General features: G+C 56.6%; 1 protein-coding gene across 1 annotated transcript in view; it reads left to right on the forward strand.

Moving 5' to 3' along the window:
* The window catches only part of LOC144731862 (voltage-dependent calcium channel subunit alpha-2/delta-2-like), a 159639-nt gene that overhangs the window by 129556 nt on the left and 10218 nt on the right, over positions 1–19865 (forward strand). Inside the window, exons 28-35 of the mRNA XM_078613161.1 lie at positions 121–192; positions 1070–1173; positions 3599–3661; positions 3951–4022; positions 6969–7121; positions 8208–8260; positions 10184–10239; positions 10845–10971. Coding sequence (XP_078469287.1) covers positions 121–192; positions 1070–1173; positions 3599–3661; positions 3951–4022; positions 6969–7121; positions 8208–8260; positions 10184–10239; positions 10845–10971 — 700 coding nt within the window. The remainder of the gene's footprint in view (positions 1–120; positions 193–1069; positions 1174–3598; positions 3662–3950; positions 4023–6968; positions 7122–8207; positions 8261–10183; positions 10240–10844; positions 10972–19865) is intronic.

Below are 19865 nucleotides of genomic sequence, written 5' to 3' on the forward strand. Positions count from 1 at the left end.
CGTTATGCTCTTTGTTATCATCATCTTCATCATTTCCACCACGGTGGTTCAGCGCCGCGGTAGCGATCGGTGTCGATGAGGGCGCTGTGCGGCCGTGATGCCCGCGACGTCGTTTTGCAGCTCCGCAGGGCGGCATCCTGTCGAGCCGGGCGATCGAGCTCACCTTCAACGAGCACACCCTGAAGCCCGCAGGTGGGCAGACGCACGCACATGGGGGGCACCACCCCCCCCACCCCAACGGTTCACAGCGGCCTTGTCAGAGGGACGCCGAGCCGCATAGATACCAATAGACTCACACAGAGACCCCTAGACTCACACAGAGACCCACAAACTCACACAGAGACCCATAGACTCACACAGAGACCCATAGATTCACACAGAGACCCATAGACTCACACAGAGACCCATAGACTCACACAGAGACCCATCGACCCACACAGAGACCCATCGACTCACACAGAGACCCATAGACTCATATAGAGACCCATAGACTCACACAGAGACCCATAGACTCACACAGAGACCCACAAACTCACACAGAGACCCATAGACTCACACAGAGACCCATAGACTCACACAGAGACCCATAATCTCACACAGAGACCCATAGACTCGCACAGAGAGCCATAGACTTACTTAGAGTGAGTGGTAATTAAGCTGGGTTAGTAAGCCTTTTAAATGTAGGGCTTGACATTAATGAACAATATATCAATAGATATCAATATAAATAATTACTGGGCTTCAAGGGGGCTGCTACTGCCTAGTTATGAGACATCTAATCGTAAACCAGTCTTTCGACTGGGCCTCAAATGAGTCCTCGGCACGCCGTGTAAGCATCACCACTGGTGGGGGGGGGGGGGGTGGGGGGAGACAAAGGCGGCCGGGCGCGGCGCTGCCCACACCACCGCCACCCCCGTCGTGCGCTGTGCCGTCCCTCGTAGGTGCCATCCGCCAACAACACTTGCCCCAACAGCCTGTTAATGCTACACGGGGGACCTTTGCCTTCGCTCGCGTGTGGCTCTCTGCCTGTATCCCCTCCCCGCCCCGCCCCCCTCTCTCTCGGCGGCAGTCGTCGGGGTCAAGTTGGACGTCGAGGCCTGGACGTCAAAGTTCAAGATCCTGGCGACGAACCGCACAGCGGCGGGCGGCGGTGGCGGCGGTGGCCAGGACACGGTGAGCTGCGGCGCCTCGGCCTCCCGGGCCCCCCCCCCCGCTGCCGTGGGCCCCCGCAGGCCCCGCCGGTTGGGGCCGCGAGGGCCTCCTCCTGTGGATTTCCTCAAACGCACCCCGGCGTCGCGGCGTCGCACGGCACGACAAAGCGGATACCGCAGAGCTCCCTCTGAGATCCCCTTCTGCGCGTGGCACTCTGGCCCACGCAGAACGAAACGCGTGGGAGTGGATATCACAGAGCTCCCTCTGAGATCCTCTTCTTAGCGTGGCACTCTGGCCCACGCAGAACGGAACGCGTGGAAGTGGATATCACAGAGCTACCTCCGAGAGCCCTTCTGGTGGACTCGGTTAAGGGCAGCATCCCCCCACTCGCTCCGCCGTACGAGAGTAACACTGCTCGTTGCGTCACAGTCAAACCACCATCATCAGCAGCAGTTGAAGATGCTACTAATGATGCTGTTGCCGATGATGCTGATGATGCTGCTGCTGCAAATTATGCTGCTGCTGATGATGATGTTGTTGATGATGCTGCTGATGCTAATGATGCTGCTCCTGAACACATTCCTGCGGAGGGAGCTGGTAGGAACGTTGGGTTGCTCGGTCAATGGCCAAGGTCAACGGCGGCGTGGTGTATTCCGCAAATATGCCCGACTGTGAGGGCGGGCACAAGCCGGCATGAGTAGGTTAAACGTTGAGTTTTATAAGGGCACCACGGGGTGACCAGCCCCTCCCCACCCAGCCCCACCCCTCCCACCCCCCACCCAGCCCCACCCTCCCCACCCAGCCCCTCCCCACCCAGCCCCACCCCTCCCACCCCCCCCACCCAGCCCCACCATCCCCACCCAGCCCCTCCCTCCACGACGGACGGACGGACACAATAATCCCCTGTGATCTGGTGGAACCAGGTGGTTCCTACCAGTATAATGTTGTTGTTGATGATGATACTGCTGCCGACGATGCTGCTGCTGATGATACTGCTGCTGATGATGATAATGCTGCTGCTGCTGTCGACGATGCTGCTGCTGATGCTACTTATGATGCTGCTGCTGTCGACGATGCTGCTGCTGATGCTACTAATGATGCTGCTGCTGATAATGTTTTTGTTGATGATGATGCTGCTGCTGACGATGTTTCTGCTGATGACGATGCTGCTGACAATGATGATGCTGATGATGATGTTGGGGCACTGCGGTGGCAGGGAGAGGGCTGCCCTTGGGCGGCGTACAGAGCTGAGCCCTAATGAAGACGGGGACTTTATAGACCGGGAGTTTTAATTAACGGGGCTTTGCATTGGATTAGCGTGGGAAGGTGCCCCGTGTGGTGGGCGGTGGGGGGCGGGGGGAGGGCTCGTCGGGGGGGGGGGGGGGGCGAACGTCGCACAAACACACCGAGCCAAGCGCCCGCCGCTGGAAATTTCCGTCGCCAAATGTCAGCCGCTGCCTCTCCTTTATTTTGCGGAGCGCCCATCCCGAAAGGCCACGGCGCTCTCTGTTCTCATCGGCAGGCTTGACCTCGGAGACATTTGACGCCGGCCCGCGCCCGCTCGCCCGTTCCCCCGCACGCTCGCCCGCCCGCCCGTTCCCCCGCCTGCCTGTCCGCCCGTTCCCCCGCACGCTCCCCGTCTGTTCCCCCGCCTGCTCACCCGCTCACCCGCCTGCCTGTCCGCTTGCTCGCTCGCTCACTTGCCCTCTCACTTACTCACCCACTCTTTCCCCTGTCTGCTCGCTTGCCCGCCTGCCCGGGCCGCTATTCGACGTCGAAACGTGCGGTGGATATTTTTTTTCTCCTGATGATCGCTTGTGTTGTGATAGAAACGTCGTAGTTTTTTGTTATTTTCTTTCAACCGATCTACGTGACTTTACCGAAAGACCCAAACAATATCTGATGTGAGTTTATTTATTTATTTGTGTATTTATTTCCGCGTGTCTGTATGTCCTTGTGTCCTTATGTCCATGTGTCCCTGTGTGTGTGTCTGTGTGTCCATCTGCACGTGTGTCTGTGTGTCTGTGTGTGTTTGTGTATCGGTGTGTCTGTGTGTCTGTGTACGTCTGTGTATCTGTGTGTCGGTGTGTCTGTGTGTCTGTGTGTCTGTGTGTCTGTTTATCCGTGTGTTTGTGTGTGTCTGTGTGTCTGTGTGTGTCTGTGTATCGGTGTGTCTGTGTGTCTGTGTTTTTGTGTGTCTGTGTGTGTCTGTGTATCGGTGTGTCTGTGTGTGTTTGTGTGTCTGTGTGTGTCTGTGTGTCTGTGTATCGGTGTGTCTGTGTCTGTCTGTGTGTGTCTGTGTGTCTGTGTGTGTGTCCGTGTGTGTGTCTGTGTGTCTGTGTATCGGTGTGTCTGTGTGTGTCTGTGTGTGTCTGTGTGTGTCCGTGTGTGTGTCTGTGTGTCTCTGTGTCTCTGTGTGTCTGTGTGTCTGTGTGTCTGTGTCCAGTGCGATGGCTTCAGGACGTACGGATCGAGCAGCTGTGAGATGGACTGCGAGGGCTCCAGCGAGGTGACTCTCGCCCGCATGTGGAGCCGGCTCCATGAGACCGGCTCCAGGTTTTACTTTGCTCTCCTGCCGTCGGACAGACAGACTGACAGTCGGACAGACGGTTGGATCGACGTCAGACAGAAGGACAGATCGACGGTTAGACAGACGGACTGACTTTCAGATGTACGCACAGATGGACAGATGTACGAACGGTCGGACTGTCAGCGAAGGTCGACCAGACGATTCATTTAATGGTCTGTCTGTCCTTCTGACCGTCTGTCTGTCTGGCGTGCGTTGTTTGTCTGTGCAGGAGCTGCTCTGCGTCATCCTGGACGACGGGGGCTTCCTCGTCCTGTCCAACAACAAGGAGCACACGAACCTGGTGAGCGGCGAGCCTCTGGCGTGCCGGCTCTCACCCGCTCGCTCGCTTGCCCGCTCACCCACCCACTCGGTCACTCATACACTCGCTCACCAGCTCACTCACTCGCTCGCTTGCTCGCTCGCCCACCTACTCATTCACTTGCTCACTGGCTCATTTGCTCACACACCCCTACCCATTCTCTCACTTATTCACTCACTCACCGGCTACTCGCTCGCTCACTTACCCACTCGCTCGCTCACTCATTCACTCACTCATCGCTCACTCGCTCACTCACCCACTCGCTCGCTCACTCATTCACTCACTCATCACTCGCTCGCTCACTCATTCACTCACTCATCGCTCACTCGCTCACTCACCCACTTGCTCGATCACTCATTCACTCACTCATCGGCTCACTTGCTCGTTCACTCACCCACCCACTCACTCGCTCATTCACTTGCTCATTGGCTAACTCGCTCGCTCACCCACCCACTCACTCGCTCACCCACCCACTCGCTCAATCATTTACTCGCTCACCCACTGACTAAACCGACCGCTAACTTGCTCACTCATTAACTCACTCACTCACTCACCAACTCACTCGCTCACCCACCCACTCGCTCACTTACTCACTCACACACTCACGAGCCCATTCACCCCTTCACTCGCGCATTCAGTCACTTGCTAGCTCGGTCATTCAACTTTTGATTGGCTCAATCAGTCACTCGCTCTGATTGACCGCATGACTCGAATCGGCCGAATCATAATCTGCTTGTTGGTTCAGATGGCCGTGCGTGTGCAACGTTGATGTTGTAACTGCAGCCCTCCACCACCCAGCAACACAAATGAAGCTGTCGCGTCAGGGGTGGATGTGACAATCGATTTGGTTTCAACAGCAAACCCGTAGGAGGAGGAGGTGCAACGTTAACGGTCCCAAGCAACGTTTTTGAAAATTGTATCTATCAGACCTTTTTTTGCCAGTATCAAAGTGAGAAAAACAACAATAGGTTTTACCCTTTTAGGCGTTATAACGGGTGTTAAGATGTTAAAACACCAAATGGATACATTTTGTAAGGAGTCAAGTACTGCATTAACCACACGTGCTCGTGCAGACGGGTGAGGTCTATTCTCCTCACCTCGCTCACCTGTCACCTGCACGGCCAGGTGAAGTGGCTTCTCACCTTGTCCGCCTGTTCACCTGGACTCTGCCGAGTGAGTGGCTGGCTGCTGCTCAGGCTGCTGCACAGAGGCCTGGTCTCTGAGACCCTCTGGAGACCAGGTCTCTAGACTCTGTGACCCTCTGGAGACCAGGTCTCTAGACCCTGAGACCCTCTGGAGACCAGGTCTCTAGACTGTGAGACCCACTGGAGACCAGGTCTCTAGACTCTGAGACCCTCTGGAGACCAGGTCTCTAGACTCTGTGACCCTCTGGAGACCAGGTCTCTAGACTGTGAGACCCACTGGAGACCAGGTCTCTAGACTCTGTGACCCTCTGGAGACCAGGTCTCTAGACTGTGAGACCCTCTTGAGACCAGGTCTCTAGACTCTGTGACCCTCTGGAGACCAGGTCTCTAGACCCTGAGACCCTCTGGAGACCAGGTCTCTAGACCCTGAGACCTTCTGGAGACCAGGTCTCTAGACTCTGTGACCCTCTGGAGACCAGGTCTCTAGACTCTGTGACCCTCTGGAGACCAGGTCTCTAGACCTTGAGACCCTCTGGAGACCAGGTCTCTAGACTGTGAGACCCACTGGAGACCAGGTCTCTAGACTCTGAGGCCCTCTGGAGACCAGGTCTCTAGACTCTGTGCCCCTCTGGAGACCAGGTCTCTAGACTCTGTGACCCTCTGGAGACCAGGTCTCTAGACTCTGAGACCCACTAGGGAGATCCGGAGGGAGACGGGAAGAGAGGGTGTGGGGGACAGATGAGATGGCGGCTCGCCACGAGAAACAAGGGGGCAGGAAGAGATGGACAAGCCAATGTCGCTCAACCTTGTCCAGACCACCAGCTCGGCACAACTGAATGCGTGTGGCCATGTTGCCGTTAATCAGAATAGGAGTATGTATACGTACTGCAGGTTACCGATGAGCTATGAAGCTCCAACAGCCGGCAGCGGTGACGCAACAATACAGCTGCACTCCTTATCAGGACAGTAGGCGGTAGCGGTGAACACAGATGGCTGTACCATGCTGATGAGTCCTGACGAGAGCGATACTGGTCCACACTGGCGCCTGTTGGGATGGTGGTCAGCACTGACGAGTCCTCACGACGGCGACGATACCCGGATGGTTTTAGATCACTTTGGCCGGGCCGTCCCGTTGCACGAGTGGGAGGCCGTCGAACCCTGGCCAGGCACGCGGCTCCACCGTGCCCCCCCCCCCTGCCTCGGAGGGGCTAAGCGGGCGAACGCGACGTCGCAACGACGTGGTTTGTGACGCGCGCGCCGCTCCGACCTTTCCCACCACCGTCGCGCGTCGCCCGCTGCTGCCGGGGGACGAACGCACGCGGGGGGGGGGGGGGCGTCACAAGCCGCTTGTTGCGAGCGCGTCGCTCACGCGCACACACGTTGTCTTTCTCCGCCCCAACCCTGACCTCGACCCTGACTTTTGCCCTGACCCCCAATGCTGGTTTCAACCGTGACCCCCAACACTGACCCCCAACCCTGCCCTCAACTCGGGCCCTGTCTGATAAATTCGACACTGACCCCAACCCTGATGCTAATCCTCAACCCCAACCCTGATTCCAACACTGACCACAACTTTGACTTGAATCCCAACCACGACCTGACTTGAACCCTGACCTCAATCCCAACCACGACCTGACCCCAACCTTCATCTTAACCCTTAATCCCAACACCTGATTACAAACCTGACTACAACCCTGACCCGAATCCCATCCACGACCTTACCTGAACCCTGACCCCAATCCCAACACTAACCCCGACCGCGACCCCCGACCCCCGGGGGCAGTTGGGCAGCTTCTTCGGCACGATCGACGGTGCCCTCATGTCGGCGCTCTTCAACGCCTCGCTCTACGCCAAGGTCGAGTCCTTCGACTACCAGTCGGTGTGCGGGCCCCGGCGGGCCAACACCTCGGCCTCCACGGCAACGCACCTCCACACGGTAACCCCAACCCCCCCACGGTAGCCCCCCACGGTACCCGCACCCCCACATGGTACCCCTACACGGTAGAGGCCGACCGAAACTGAAACCAGAACAAAAGTTAAAATTTGACTTTCGGCCGAAACCGAAAGTTTAACTTCACTTTCGACCAAGACCGAAACAAAAAGGTATATTACCGAAGTTTCCGATCACAAGATTGATGAAACACGAGCTTTGCTACCTGGCTTCGCCCGGGACTTGGATTCACCACGGCCGGCCGCCTTCGTCTCCCCAGTGGCGATGTTGACATACCACACCACTTACTCGTTTGAGGCTGAGTCGACCTAGGGGAGGCCCAGGACCGGTTCAAATAATTGTCACAGGCCGTGAGCGGGAATCGAACTCGGGCCACCGGGTTCGTAGCGCAGCGCACGAATCGCTACGCAGTCGCTGCCCCGCCCCCCCCAAGTGCGTGACGTCATTTATTGACGGCCCCAGACCATGGTTGCGGCTGTAACCTCGCTCGCAAGCTGCTGCTGACGTGTGTGTGTATGCAGCCTATCGCATAGGATTGCCTAGCGCCGACTGACTTAGCACTAGCGTTATATTCTAAAAATAAATCTTCGGTTGACGACCGAACGTCAATATCAGTTTCGGCCAAAACCGAAAGTAAAAATTGACTTTCGGCCGAAACCGAAAGCATGCCGAAAGTGGCCATTTGCCAACTTTTGGCACCGAAACCGAATTTCGGTCATCCTCTACTACACGGTTCCCCCAACCCCCACGTGGAACCCCCACACGGTTCCCCCAACCGCTACACGGTAAGGGCCCCCCCTGGGTTCGATTTCCGCTCAGGGCCAACACCAGTGACGAGTATCTGAACTGGTCCTGGGCCTCCCCTAGGTCGACTCAGCCTCAAATGACAACCTGGTGCGGTGTATAAACATCGCCACTGAGAAGACAAAGGCGGCCGGGCGTGGGGGTGGCCACCCGCCCCATCGTGCCCCATTCCGGCCTTCATAGGCGCTGCATGCGAAAAGCACTTGCCCCTCCACCTTGTTGAAGGCTACACGGGGGATCTTTGTCTTGATGTGTCCCTTTTCTCAGCCCAGTCTCATGGACCTCCTCAACCTCGCCTGGTGGTCCACGGCGGCTCTGTGGTAAGACGCCGTGAACTCACGCACTACACACACACACGACACACACACTACACACAAACTACACACACAACGCACACACACACTACACACACTACACTACACACACACCACACACTACGCACACACCACACACACACACTACACACACTACACACACTACAAACACACACTACACACACACACACACTACACACACACACTACACACACACACCACACACACTACACACACTACACACACACACACACCACACACACTACACACACACACTACACACACTACACACACACACCACACACACTACACACGCACACACACACAACACACACACCACACACACTACACACACACACGACACACAAACTACACACACTGCACACGACACACACACACTACACAAAAACTACACACACTACACACACAACCCACACACACACTACACACACTACACTACACACACACCACACACTACGCACACACCACACACACACACTACACACACTACACACACTACACACACACACTACACACACACACACTACACACACACACTACACACACTACACACACACACCACACACACTACACACACTACACACACACACCACACACACTACACACACACTACACACACTACACACACACACTACACACACTACACACACTACACTACCTACACACACACACTACACACACACTACACAACATCCACACTACACACACTACACACACACACTACACACACACACTACCTACACATACACACTACACACACACTACACACACTACACACACCAAACACACTACACACACTACACACACACACTACACACACACACTACACACACTCTACACACACACACTACACACACACACTACACACACACACTACACACACCACACACACACCATACACCACACACACCACACACACACACTACACATACCACACACACACCGCACACGTGACACACCACACACTACAGTGACTACACACACACTACACACACACACCACACACACACCGCACACACCACACGCACACACCACAGACACTACACACACACACACTGCACGCACACACCACAGACACTACACACACACCACACACACACACCACACGTACACATCACACGTACACATCACACACACAGTCTCTAACTCTCTCACTGTTTGCGTGTCTCTCTCCCCGTGGTCGCGTGGATTTTTCTCCGGGTCCTCTTGTTTTTCCCACCACATATATAATCAACATCACCACGCGTTTAGAGTCTTGGGCTGCTATCAATGTCCACGTGATAAATCACTTCTGAATAAGAGCTGTGTACACCTTAGTGGGGCCTTACCTGATAAAACGTCATCGATTCAAGGTCGTGGTCAAAGTTAGGGGTTAAACGATGGGGTCACGGTTAAAAGTTGAGGCCATGTGCCGACGTTGACTGGCTCCGTAAACAATCGTGTATGGTGGCACTGGGCAGTTGGGTGCACGTGTGTGTGTGAGTGCGTGCATGTCTGCGTGTGTGTACGTGTGTGCACGTGTGTGTGTGTACGTGTGTGCGCGTGTGTGTGTGCAAGAGCGTATATGCGTATGTGAGCATGTGTTATTGTGTGGGGGGGGGGCGTTAGTGTAGTGCTAGCGCACTGCACTAAGGATCCAGTGACCCGAGTTCGATTTCTGTTCAATTATCTGCACCAGTCATGGGCTTCACCTCGGTCGAATCAACCTCAAATGAGTACCTGATGCGCCACTGGGGACACAAAGGCGGCCGGGTGTGGTGCTGGCCACACCAAGCTCTCGTGTGCCATGCCGGCCTTCATAGGTGCTTGCTAACGGCACTTGCCCCAGCAGTCTGCTGAGGCTATATGGGGGATATTTGTCTTTGTACATATTCGTGTGTCTGTGTCTGTGTGTCACTCTACCCGCAGGTCCCTGCTGCAGCAGCTGGTCTTCTCCCTTTTGCTGGGCACCACAGAGCACAGCGGTGCGTGTGTGCGTGTGCGCGCGCGTGTGTGTGTGTGTGTGCGCATGTGTTTGTGCGTGTGTGTGTGTGCGTGTCTGTGTGCGTGTGTCTGTGTGTCTGTGTGTGTGTGTGTCTGTGTGCGTGTGTCTGTGTGTGTGTCTGTGTGCGTGTGTGTGTGCGTGTGTGTGCATGTGTGTGCGTGTGTGTGTCTGTGTGCTTGTATGCGTGTGTGTCTGTGTGTGCGTGTGTGGGGAGCAATGGTGTAGTGGTTAGCGCGCTGTGCTATGAACCCGACAAGCCGAGTTCGATTCCGCTATTAAAATCCTGCTCACGGCCAACATCAGTGATGAGTATCTGAACCGTACCAGGGCTTCCTCTTGGTCGACTCAGCCTTAAATTACGTCCTGGTGCGATGTGTGAGCATCAGCACATTGCGCCAGGAAGTCAACCAGGTCATGGTGTCCTGGTTGAGCTGTCGGTGCCTGCTTGCTTGCTTGCCCGATTGCTCGCCCGCTTGCTCGCTCGCCCGCCTGCTCGCTCGCTCGCTTCCTCCCGCGTCCACCTGCTCGCTCACCCACCCGCCCGCCCGCTCAGCCTCCCTTCCTCCCGCCGGCGTGCGTGCGCAGAGCCGGCGTCTGCGTTCTGGACGGACTACGCGGACCAAGTGAGCTGCGTGACCCTGCAGACTCAGTTCTACTTCCCCAACAACGAAACCTCCTTCCACCAGCTCATCGACTGCGGCAACTGCTCCCGGTACTCCGAGCAACACGGACTGCAGTTCGTCACCATCGTCACCGTCACCATCGTCATTGTCACCATCAACCATCGTCACCATCATCGTCACCATCGTCATCACCATCATCATCATCATCGTCACCATCATGCATTCACCCACTCACCAACTCACTCACCCACTCACACATGCATTCACCCACTCACCAACTCACTCACCCAATCACACATGCATTCACTCACTCATCCACTCACACATGCACTCAGCCACTCACACGTGCATTCACCCACTCACCCACTCACCAACTCACTCACCCACTCACCAACTCACTTACCCACTCACACGTGCATTCACCTACTCACCAACTCACTCACCCACTCACACATGTATTCACTCACTCTTCCACTCACACATGCACTCACCCACTCACCCACTCACTCACCCACTCACCAACTCACTCACCCACTTACCCATACATTCACCCACTCACTAACTCGCCTACTCACTCACCGATCTACTCACTCAACAATTCACTCACTGGCAGGAGGTTACGGGACAGACCCAGGTGCCATCGGTTAACTGACTGAGATTACCCACAGATAGGCACGCATGTGCATGTGTAGGGGTGTTAGAGAGAGAGCCCGTTATGCATGGCAGCCTATGGTAAACAAACACAGTAGGCGGGGCTACATGAGCGCACGAGCAGGTGCCCTCTGCGACGTCCGCGCCAGACACCCTGGGGGGTCGATTCGGTCGTTATGATCCCCCGGGGCCCCACCCCTCAGGGAGGGGTTGGGTATAAAAGGGGAATGTATCGAAGGGCTCGGGAGTGATGTTTAGCTAAAGGAGAGAAGACGGAAGACGTCTTAGAGAGAGCCCTGGACTCCCCCTGGTACGCCGTCCTTATCAGGACCGCGCAGGCTCGAGCCAGTGGCGTGGTACCAGGGCCAGAGCCAGTGCTGGTCTGGACTCTGGGTACCGGGCCCGACTGACCAGTGTCGGGCCAAGATAGCCTCCCCTAGCCCATTAGTGGAGGACTCAGAGGCAGGCTAGGGTTAGCTAGAGAGGTGTGTCCTCAGATAGACGGGTGAGGGGGCCGATACCCCCTCAAATGTGTATGTCACAACGTTGGTGTTAAATAAACAAGTGTGCCTCCAACTCCGGTGTGAACGAGTCGTGAGCGTTACTACATCTGGCGTCAGAAGTGAAACAAAGTACGAACATGGATACACGCCGGACGACTCGAGTCGGGGTACCAGAGGCAGAAGACACCACTGCAGTCGGAGGACCCGAGACGGCTGAAGATGCCATCGACCAGCCGGGGCTGGGCGCATCCACGCCACAGCAGCTGGAGGAAGGGGAGCCGTCGATGGAGGGTCTGAGGGAGGCGCACGCGAAGCTGACCGAGCTGCTGTACGCCGCAGCCGCCATGCTCGACACCATCACGCAGCTGGGGGCTGCGGGACCGCCACGGGGCAACGGCAGCCGACGATCACAGCGCCTTCCCGCCATTTCCACGGAGCAACATTTTGAAACTCCCGCCATCGCCGCAGCTGCTGTTGAGGGCGTGGCCGCTCTAAGCATCGCGTCCAACGGCGGGAGTACAGTACCTGCCGCGTCACCACCAACGGGCGGAACGTCACCACGGGTGCGACCGGCGATGCCATCGCTGGTTCGTGCCGACGCTGAGTTGAGTGAGGCGGACGAGGGAGTGCGTTCTTCCTCTGCAGCCGCTGCCTTACATCAGCGGCTACCTCCACTCAAGGAATTTGTGGGCGAGGATGGCGACTGGGGCGGCTTCCAGCGGCGCTTCCTCGCTCACCAGGAGATGGCACAGTGGACAGACGCCGAGGCTCTCCGAGCACTGCCAGCACTCCTCGACAGCGACGCCCTCGCCACACTAACATCGGCAACGAAGGAGAGGCGTTCCACGCTGCGGAAGGCGATGCAAGTGCTGTCCGCTGTGTATGGGCCACCATCGGACTGTCGTCAACTCTTTAACGATCGCCAGCGGGGGACGAAGGAGTCGCCCCTGGCGTACCGTACAAGCCTCCTGGCGCTGGCAAAGGAAGCCTTTCCACGAATGGACGACGAGGGGATCGACGCCATGGTGACAGAAAAGATACTTTTGCTGGCGGACGACTTAGACATCGTCATTGTCGCACAGGACGATGCAGAAATGTGCTCCCTCCAAGCGGCCCGTCTCCTCCACGCAAACCTGTCCTCTCAACGACGGAAGGCCAGCAAGGCGGCGAGCGGGCGTGCCGTCGCTGCGGCCACCCTCCCGGCAGAAGAGGTTTGCGCCATCAACCATCGACGGCAGCACGGAGCGGGAGCGCGGGAGGACCGGGCCGGTTCAAGCCATCTACAACGTCCATCGTCGCCACCAGCGCTTCCACGCTGCTACAACTGCGGCATCCGGGGCCACGTCGCCTCGGGGTGCCGCTCTCCTCGGCAGCGCGGGACGACACCTCAATGGGACGCCGGCCCTCGTCACAAGCTCCACCATCATAATCCGGCGAGTCGCGGCACCCCTCATGTTTGGCCCACGCACACGCCCGTCGCACACTCAAACACCGCAGCGAAAGGGGGGCCAATATCGCGTACCATGGCACCAACACGCACCGCTCTGGGTACTCACATTGAACCCAGCCAGTGGTCCGTGTTGGCCCATCGGGTTGTAGCCGCGTCGTCGGGGTCGTCGGCCGTTGTGGGTCACATCGATGGGGTCGAGGTGCGCATCCTGGTCGATACAGGGGCATCGGCGACCATTATTTCGGAGTTGATTTATAACATTCTCCCTGCCCAGAGCCGTCCTTTGATGCCTGTTAATGTACCATTCTTTGCTGCTAACGGGGGTTCACTTGGCATCATCGGACAAATTCGAGCCCAGATTTGTGTCGGGGATATTAAATTATCTGGGCCGATTTTTGTTTCCTCCTCGCTGGCGGTTCCGTGCCTGCTGGGGACGGACTTCCTGGCCAAAATGCCGATTAGGATATTAATCGACCAGGGATGCATTGAGCTCCCATCGGGCCGACGCATGGCGTTTTTGCCATCCCCCGCTACGAGCCGGACGGCGTTCGCGACGGTGCCGGCGTTCGTAGATAGAACGGTGCGCGTTCCTCCGGGGGCGCAAATGTTAATTCCTTTGAGACTTCGGCGGCCCTTCGCTAAGGGCATTGGGGCTCAAGGGGTTTTGCTGGGACCGTCTAGGGCCGGGGTCAGTGGACCTAATTTACTCCCGGCCCAGACCATAGTGAGAGGGGATGGAGAACCCTTCATCGCGGTCCTCAATGTGGGCTCGCAGACGGTGGTGGTCCCACAGGGGACCGTGCTTGCTCACGCAACGCCGGTGCCCTGTGAGGAACCCGTCGCGAGTCATGTCGGCGCTGCTCCTGCACCGCGACCACATTCAGACAGCGATGAAGGGTGGCTCGAGGCGCTTTGCGCGGGATCGACGGACCTGTCAAATTTAGAGCGCCAACGTCTTAAGACACTACTGAGGGAATTTTCCGACGTTTTCAGTCGGGATAAATACGATTTGGGCTGCACTCATCTGCTGCGTCACCATATTGATACGGGTGACAGCGCGCCAATACGCCAAAATCCTTTTCGGTTGAGTCCCGCCGAAAAGGACCATGTCAAATCGGCTGTTGATGACATGCTAGCCGCCGACATAATTTCTCCCTCCAACAGCCCTTGGGGAGCGCCGATCGTCCTGGTTAAGAAGCAGGACGGTTCGTTGCGGTTTTGCGTTGACTTTCGGCGCCTTAATAAAATTACGGTTGCCGACGCATACCCGCTCCCACGGATGGACGAATCGCTTGACGCCTTGGCGGGAGCGCGATTCTTCTCCACATTGGACTTACTTTCGGGATTCTGGCAGCTTCCTCTGGACGATGATTCAAAGCCTAAAACTGCTTTCCGTACTCCGCACGGCCTGTTTCAATTCAACCGGTTGCCGATGGGCTTACACTCAGCGCCGGCAACTTTCCAGCGGTTGATGGAATTGGTTTTGGCTGGATTGCAATGGGAGTCGTGCCTGATTTATTTGGATGACGTCATTGTCTTTGGCAAAACTTTTGAGGAACATCTCCAGAGGTTGCGGGCGGTTTTCCTAAAGATGCGGGCTGCTAATTTGAAATTTAAGCCCCAAAAATGCCATTTGTTACGCGAGTCGGTGCGTTATTTGGGGCACATCGTGGGGCGCTCAGGTATTTCTACCGATCCCGCCAAAACGCAGTGTGTAAGCTCCTGGCCGACTCCCACCTCAGTGGGAGAGGTTAGGAGTTTTATTGGGTTTGCGTCGTATTATAGACGCTTCGTCGCTAATTTTGCGACTATCGCCAAACCCCTACATGCTTTAACATCTAAAGGGGTTCGGTTTTGCTGGGGTCAGGAGGAGGAGGCTGCTTTTTGCTCCCTTCGGGATGCTTTGGTAAACGCTCCTCCCCTGATTTACCCTGATTTTTCAAAACCGTTCTTGCTCGACACCGATGCGAGCAACACGGGTATTGGGGGCGTGCTCTCCCAGGTGGTTGACGGCGTGGAACATGTGGTTGCGTACGGCAGTCGGGTGTTGTCTCCAGCGGAGCAACGATATTGTGTCACCCGTAGGGAACTGTTGGCAATTGTCCACTTCATCCAACAGTATCGCCCATATCTGTACGGTCGGCGTTTCACCGTCCGCACAGATCATGCGGCACTGCAGTACGCCCTGAGGGTTCAACAGCCATCGGGACAATTGTCCCGATGGTTGGAGGTCCTCCAGGATTACGATTTCCAAACCACATACCGTAAGGGCGTTCGCCACACCAACGCGGACGCTCTGTCACGCTTGCCAACCGCCTCCGAGTGTGCATGCCTCCTGGGGTCTGGACGTTGCAGGCCTCCAGGGGACACATCGCTACCTGTCTTGGTGGCCGCCAACGACGACGATGCAGTGGTTCCTAATTCGATCGAACAACAGGGCAAAGATTCCCTGTTGGGGTTGCCCGTCATTGAATGGGGGCGCCTCCAGATGGAGGATGTCTCCCTCCTCGGGTGGCGACGTCGCGTTGGCGGTGCGGCGGGGGGAAAAAGAGGTGGTTCCGACGCATGGGAAATGTGCCAAGGTCTGCTGATGCATTGGGACGGGAAGTCACGCCGACATCGGCTGGTGGTCCCTACTGGGTTGCGGGGTAGGGTGGTATGGGCCGCTCATGAGCGCCTCCTACACCTGGGGACCCAAAAGACTCTCGCCTTGTTGCAACTTGATTTTTATTGGCCTGGCATGACGAGGGATGTTGGGGATTTGTTGGGATCATGCCCTCAATGTGCACAACGCAAACCGCCGGCACGGGAGTCTAACCCGCCTTTGCAATCGATCAAAGTGTCCAGGATAAACGAGCTGGTCGCTCTGGACATTTTGGGACCATTCCCCGCCACCCCCAGGGGGAATAGATATTTGTTGACTGGTGTCGAGTATTTTACACGCTGGCCTATGGCCTGGCCTCTGGCCAACCAGTCGGCAGCAGCCATCGTGGAGGCCTTTGTTCAGGGTTATGTCCTGGACAAAGGTGCTCCGGAGAGGTTGCTGACCGACCAGGGCAGAAATTTTTCCGGTAAACTACTCAGACAAGTCTGCGATCTCCTGGGCACAAAGAAAATTCGGACCTCCCCATATCACCCACAAACTGACGGGATGGTCGAACGTTTGCATCGCACCATCTCGTCCATGTTATCACAACAAGTTTCGGACTCGCAAACGGATTGGGACCTACAAATTCAGGGGGTCTTGGCGGCGTACCGGATGGCACCCCATGCAGCTACGGGGTTTTCTCCCTTTTACCTCATGTACGGCCGAGAACCAGACCCGCCTGTTCGTGCCCAGTTGCAGATCCCCGTGCCGCAGGGAAAAACTAATCTGGCTGACCACGTTAAATTTAATCTGGACAAATTGACCGAGGCACGGGATGCTGCAATGCAAAACTCTGACCTCCGTCAGAAGGCGAATGAGCGCCTCAGATTGAGTCGAGCGCACATGCTGCAGTGGAAGCCGGGGGACAAGGCATGGCTGCACTGCCCCCAGGTGCCACTGGCAACCTGCTCTAAACTGGTGCGGCCGTGGCGGGGCCCTGTGGAAGTGGTGGAGGTGTTACGACCGCAGTGCGTGCGCATCAAGTGGGGGAAGCGGCGATGGTTCGTGCACCCCTCTAGGTTAAAACCCTTCTCTGCGGTACACAATCACACTTCACACGCGCGTGGCCAAACATGTGGGGGGTCGGCCGACTCGCTGGGTCCGTCTCCGTCGCTCTCACCTAATGCCTTGCCGGCTGTGCCACCTTCAGGTGCATCAGGAGTGACGGGCTCACGCCCGATCACCCCTCCTGTGGATACCGAGGGTCACGCGGAGTCGGATGAATGCTCACCCCAAGACGGACAATTGCCACCTGATGGTCCGCCACGCGCGGTTACCCCGTGTGAGGGGCCCGCTGCAAGGACGCGCGCTAAAATGCGCAAACTGTTGTGAGGCCGGAAAATGTGTACATAGCTGTTGTGTTCATTGGATGTTGTGTGGGTGGTGTGTTCCCCACTCCTCGGATGTACATATGTTGGCTTCACCGTGTGTTGTGTGTGCGTGGTGGGTTCCCTGCTGATTGTATATAGGCTGTTTTTTTTACGGAATTCGTATTTATTCGGGGGGGGTGCGACGGGTTGTTTTCTCATCTTGCTGTTGCGTTCTTGTTCTGGTTCCTGTTATTGTTCAAAAATAGTGAGGCACACGCGCCGTCAGGGGGTGAAGGCACCTTTATTGTCAAATTTTTGTATGTTGGCAGCCGGGACGGCTGCATGCTATGCGGGGGGGAGTGATGTAGGGGTGTTAGAGAGAGAGCCCGTTATGCATGGCAGCCTATGGTAAACAAACACAGTAGGCGGGGCTACATGAGCGCACGAGCAGGTGCCCTCTGCGACGTCCGCGCCAGACACCCTGGGGGGTCGATTCGGTCGTTATGATCCCCCGGGGCCCCACCCCTCAGGGAGGGGTTGGGTATAAAAGGGGAATGTATCGAAGGGCTCGGGAGTGATGTTTAGCTAAAGGAGAGAAGACGGAAGACGTCTTAGAGAGAGCCCTGGACTCCCCCTGGTACGCCGTCCTTATCAGGACCGCGCAGGCTCGAGCCAGTGGCGTGGTACCAGGGCCAGAGCCAGTGCTGGTCTGGACTCTGGGTACCGGGCCCGACTGACCAGTGTCGGGCCAAGATAGCCTCCCCTAGCCCATTAGTGGAGGACTCAGAGGCAGGCTAGGGTTAGCTAGAGAGGTGTGTCCTCAGATAGACGGGTGAGGGGGCCGATACCCCCTCAAATGTGTATGTCACAACGTTGGTGTTAAATAAACAAGTGTGCCTCCAACTCTGGTGTGAACGAGTCGTGAGCGTTACTACACATGGATACAAAGATCCCCCGTGTAGCCTTAACCGACTGTTGGGGCAAGTGCTGTTAGCGAGCAACTAAGAAGACCGGCATGGCACACGAGAGGGTGGGTGGCCAACACCACGCTCGGCCGCCTTTATCTCCCTTGTGGCGATGTTTACGCATCGCACCAGGTACTCATTTGAGGCTAAGTCGACCTAGAGGAGGCCCAAGACCGGTTGAGATAATCGTCACTGGTAGTTGCCATGACCGGCAATCGATCCCGGGTTGCCGGGTTCGTTTACGCAGCGTAGCGCACTACTGCTCCACAAAGACAAGCACACACTCAAGCACACACACCCATACACACCCGCACACACATTCACACAAACAAGCGCAACACGCACCTACACACACCTAAACACACACACAAACTCGCACACACATTCACACACACGCGCACCTACACACACATACACGCACCTACACACACACGCACGCACCTACACACACACGCACGCACCTACACACACACGCACCTAGACACACACACGCACCTAGACACACACACGCACCTACACACACACACGCGCGCAAATTTAAAGTCGCCGCCGTCTCAGGAATTGGAATGAGGTCCCCAGAGCGTGGCCGTGGTCTCTGCGGGAGCGCTGGTGGCAGCCCAGCTTGTTAGAGCTGCCACCACCACAGGAGGGGGGGGGGGATGAACACCACTCAGACTCTGGATTGTCTGACGGATGGATGGACAGATGGACAGGTGTAGGGACAGGTGGACAAATAGATGGGCAGATAGATACAGAGAGATGGGTGGACAGATGGATTGGTAGGATGGACGGGTGGATTAATAGATGGGCGAATGTACAGACAGGTGGACACTTATACAGGAAGATGGGTGGGTGGACGGACAGATTGTCATATTAACAGATGGAAAGACAGATGGCCAATCATACAGGAAGACACGTGGACAGATAGATAGACAGAGTGACGAATGGACAGATGCAAGCATGGACAGGTCTGCGGCACACACACACACACACATTCAGGCACACGGACAACAAAGAGACAGACGGACGTACGTAGAGCCACGCACGGGGGACAGGCACGGGCGGGAACGGACGCGACAGACGGGCACACACGCCGGGACGCAGGCCGCCTTCATTGCGAGCTTCTGCAGCTGGGGTCGAAGGTCAGAGGAGCCCAATAACCCATCCGTCAGAGCGGTAGGTCACGCGCATTAACGAGGATCGATCCCCCCCCCTTCCTCATCGCCGTCCCCTCACAACCCCCAACATCCTGCGCCGTGGACGCCGAGAGGCTCACCTGCCCGGGGTGGAGGATCGGTCGATAAATAATAACTAAGTAACTAAATAAAATAATAACTAAATAAATACAAACCCTGGGGCGACCGTGGCCCCCGCGGCGATGGGACTGGATGACGCGCCGCCCCCCCATCGATCGACGCTTCCTCAGGTGCCACCGCCGCCGTCGATCGATGGAGGAG

The sequence above is a fragment of the Lampetra planeri genome, chromosome 40 (genome assembly GCF_965212315.1).
Source record: "Lampetra planeri chromosome 40, kcLamPlan1.2.h2, whole genome shotgun sequence".
In the NCBI taxonomy this organism is placed as follows: Eukaryota; Metazoa; Chordata; class Hyperoartia; order Petromyzontiformes; family Petromyzontidae; genus Lampetra; species Lampetra planeri.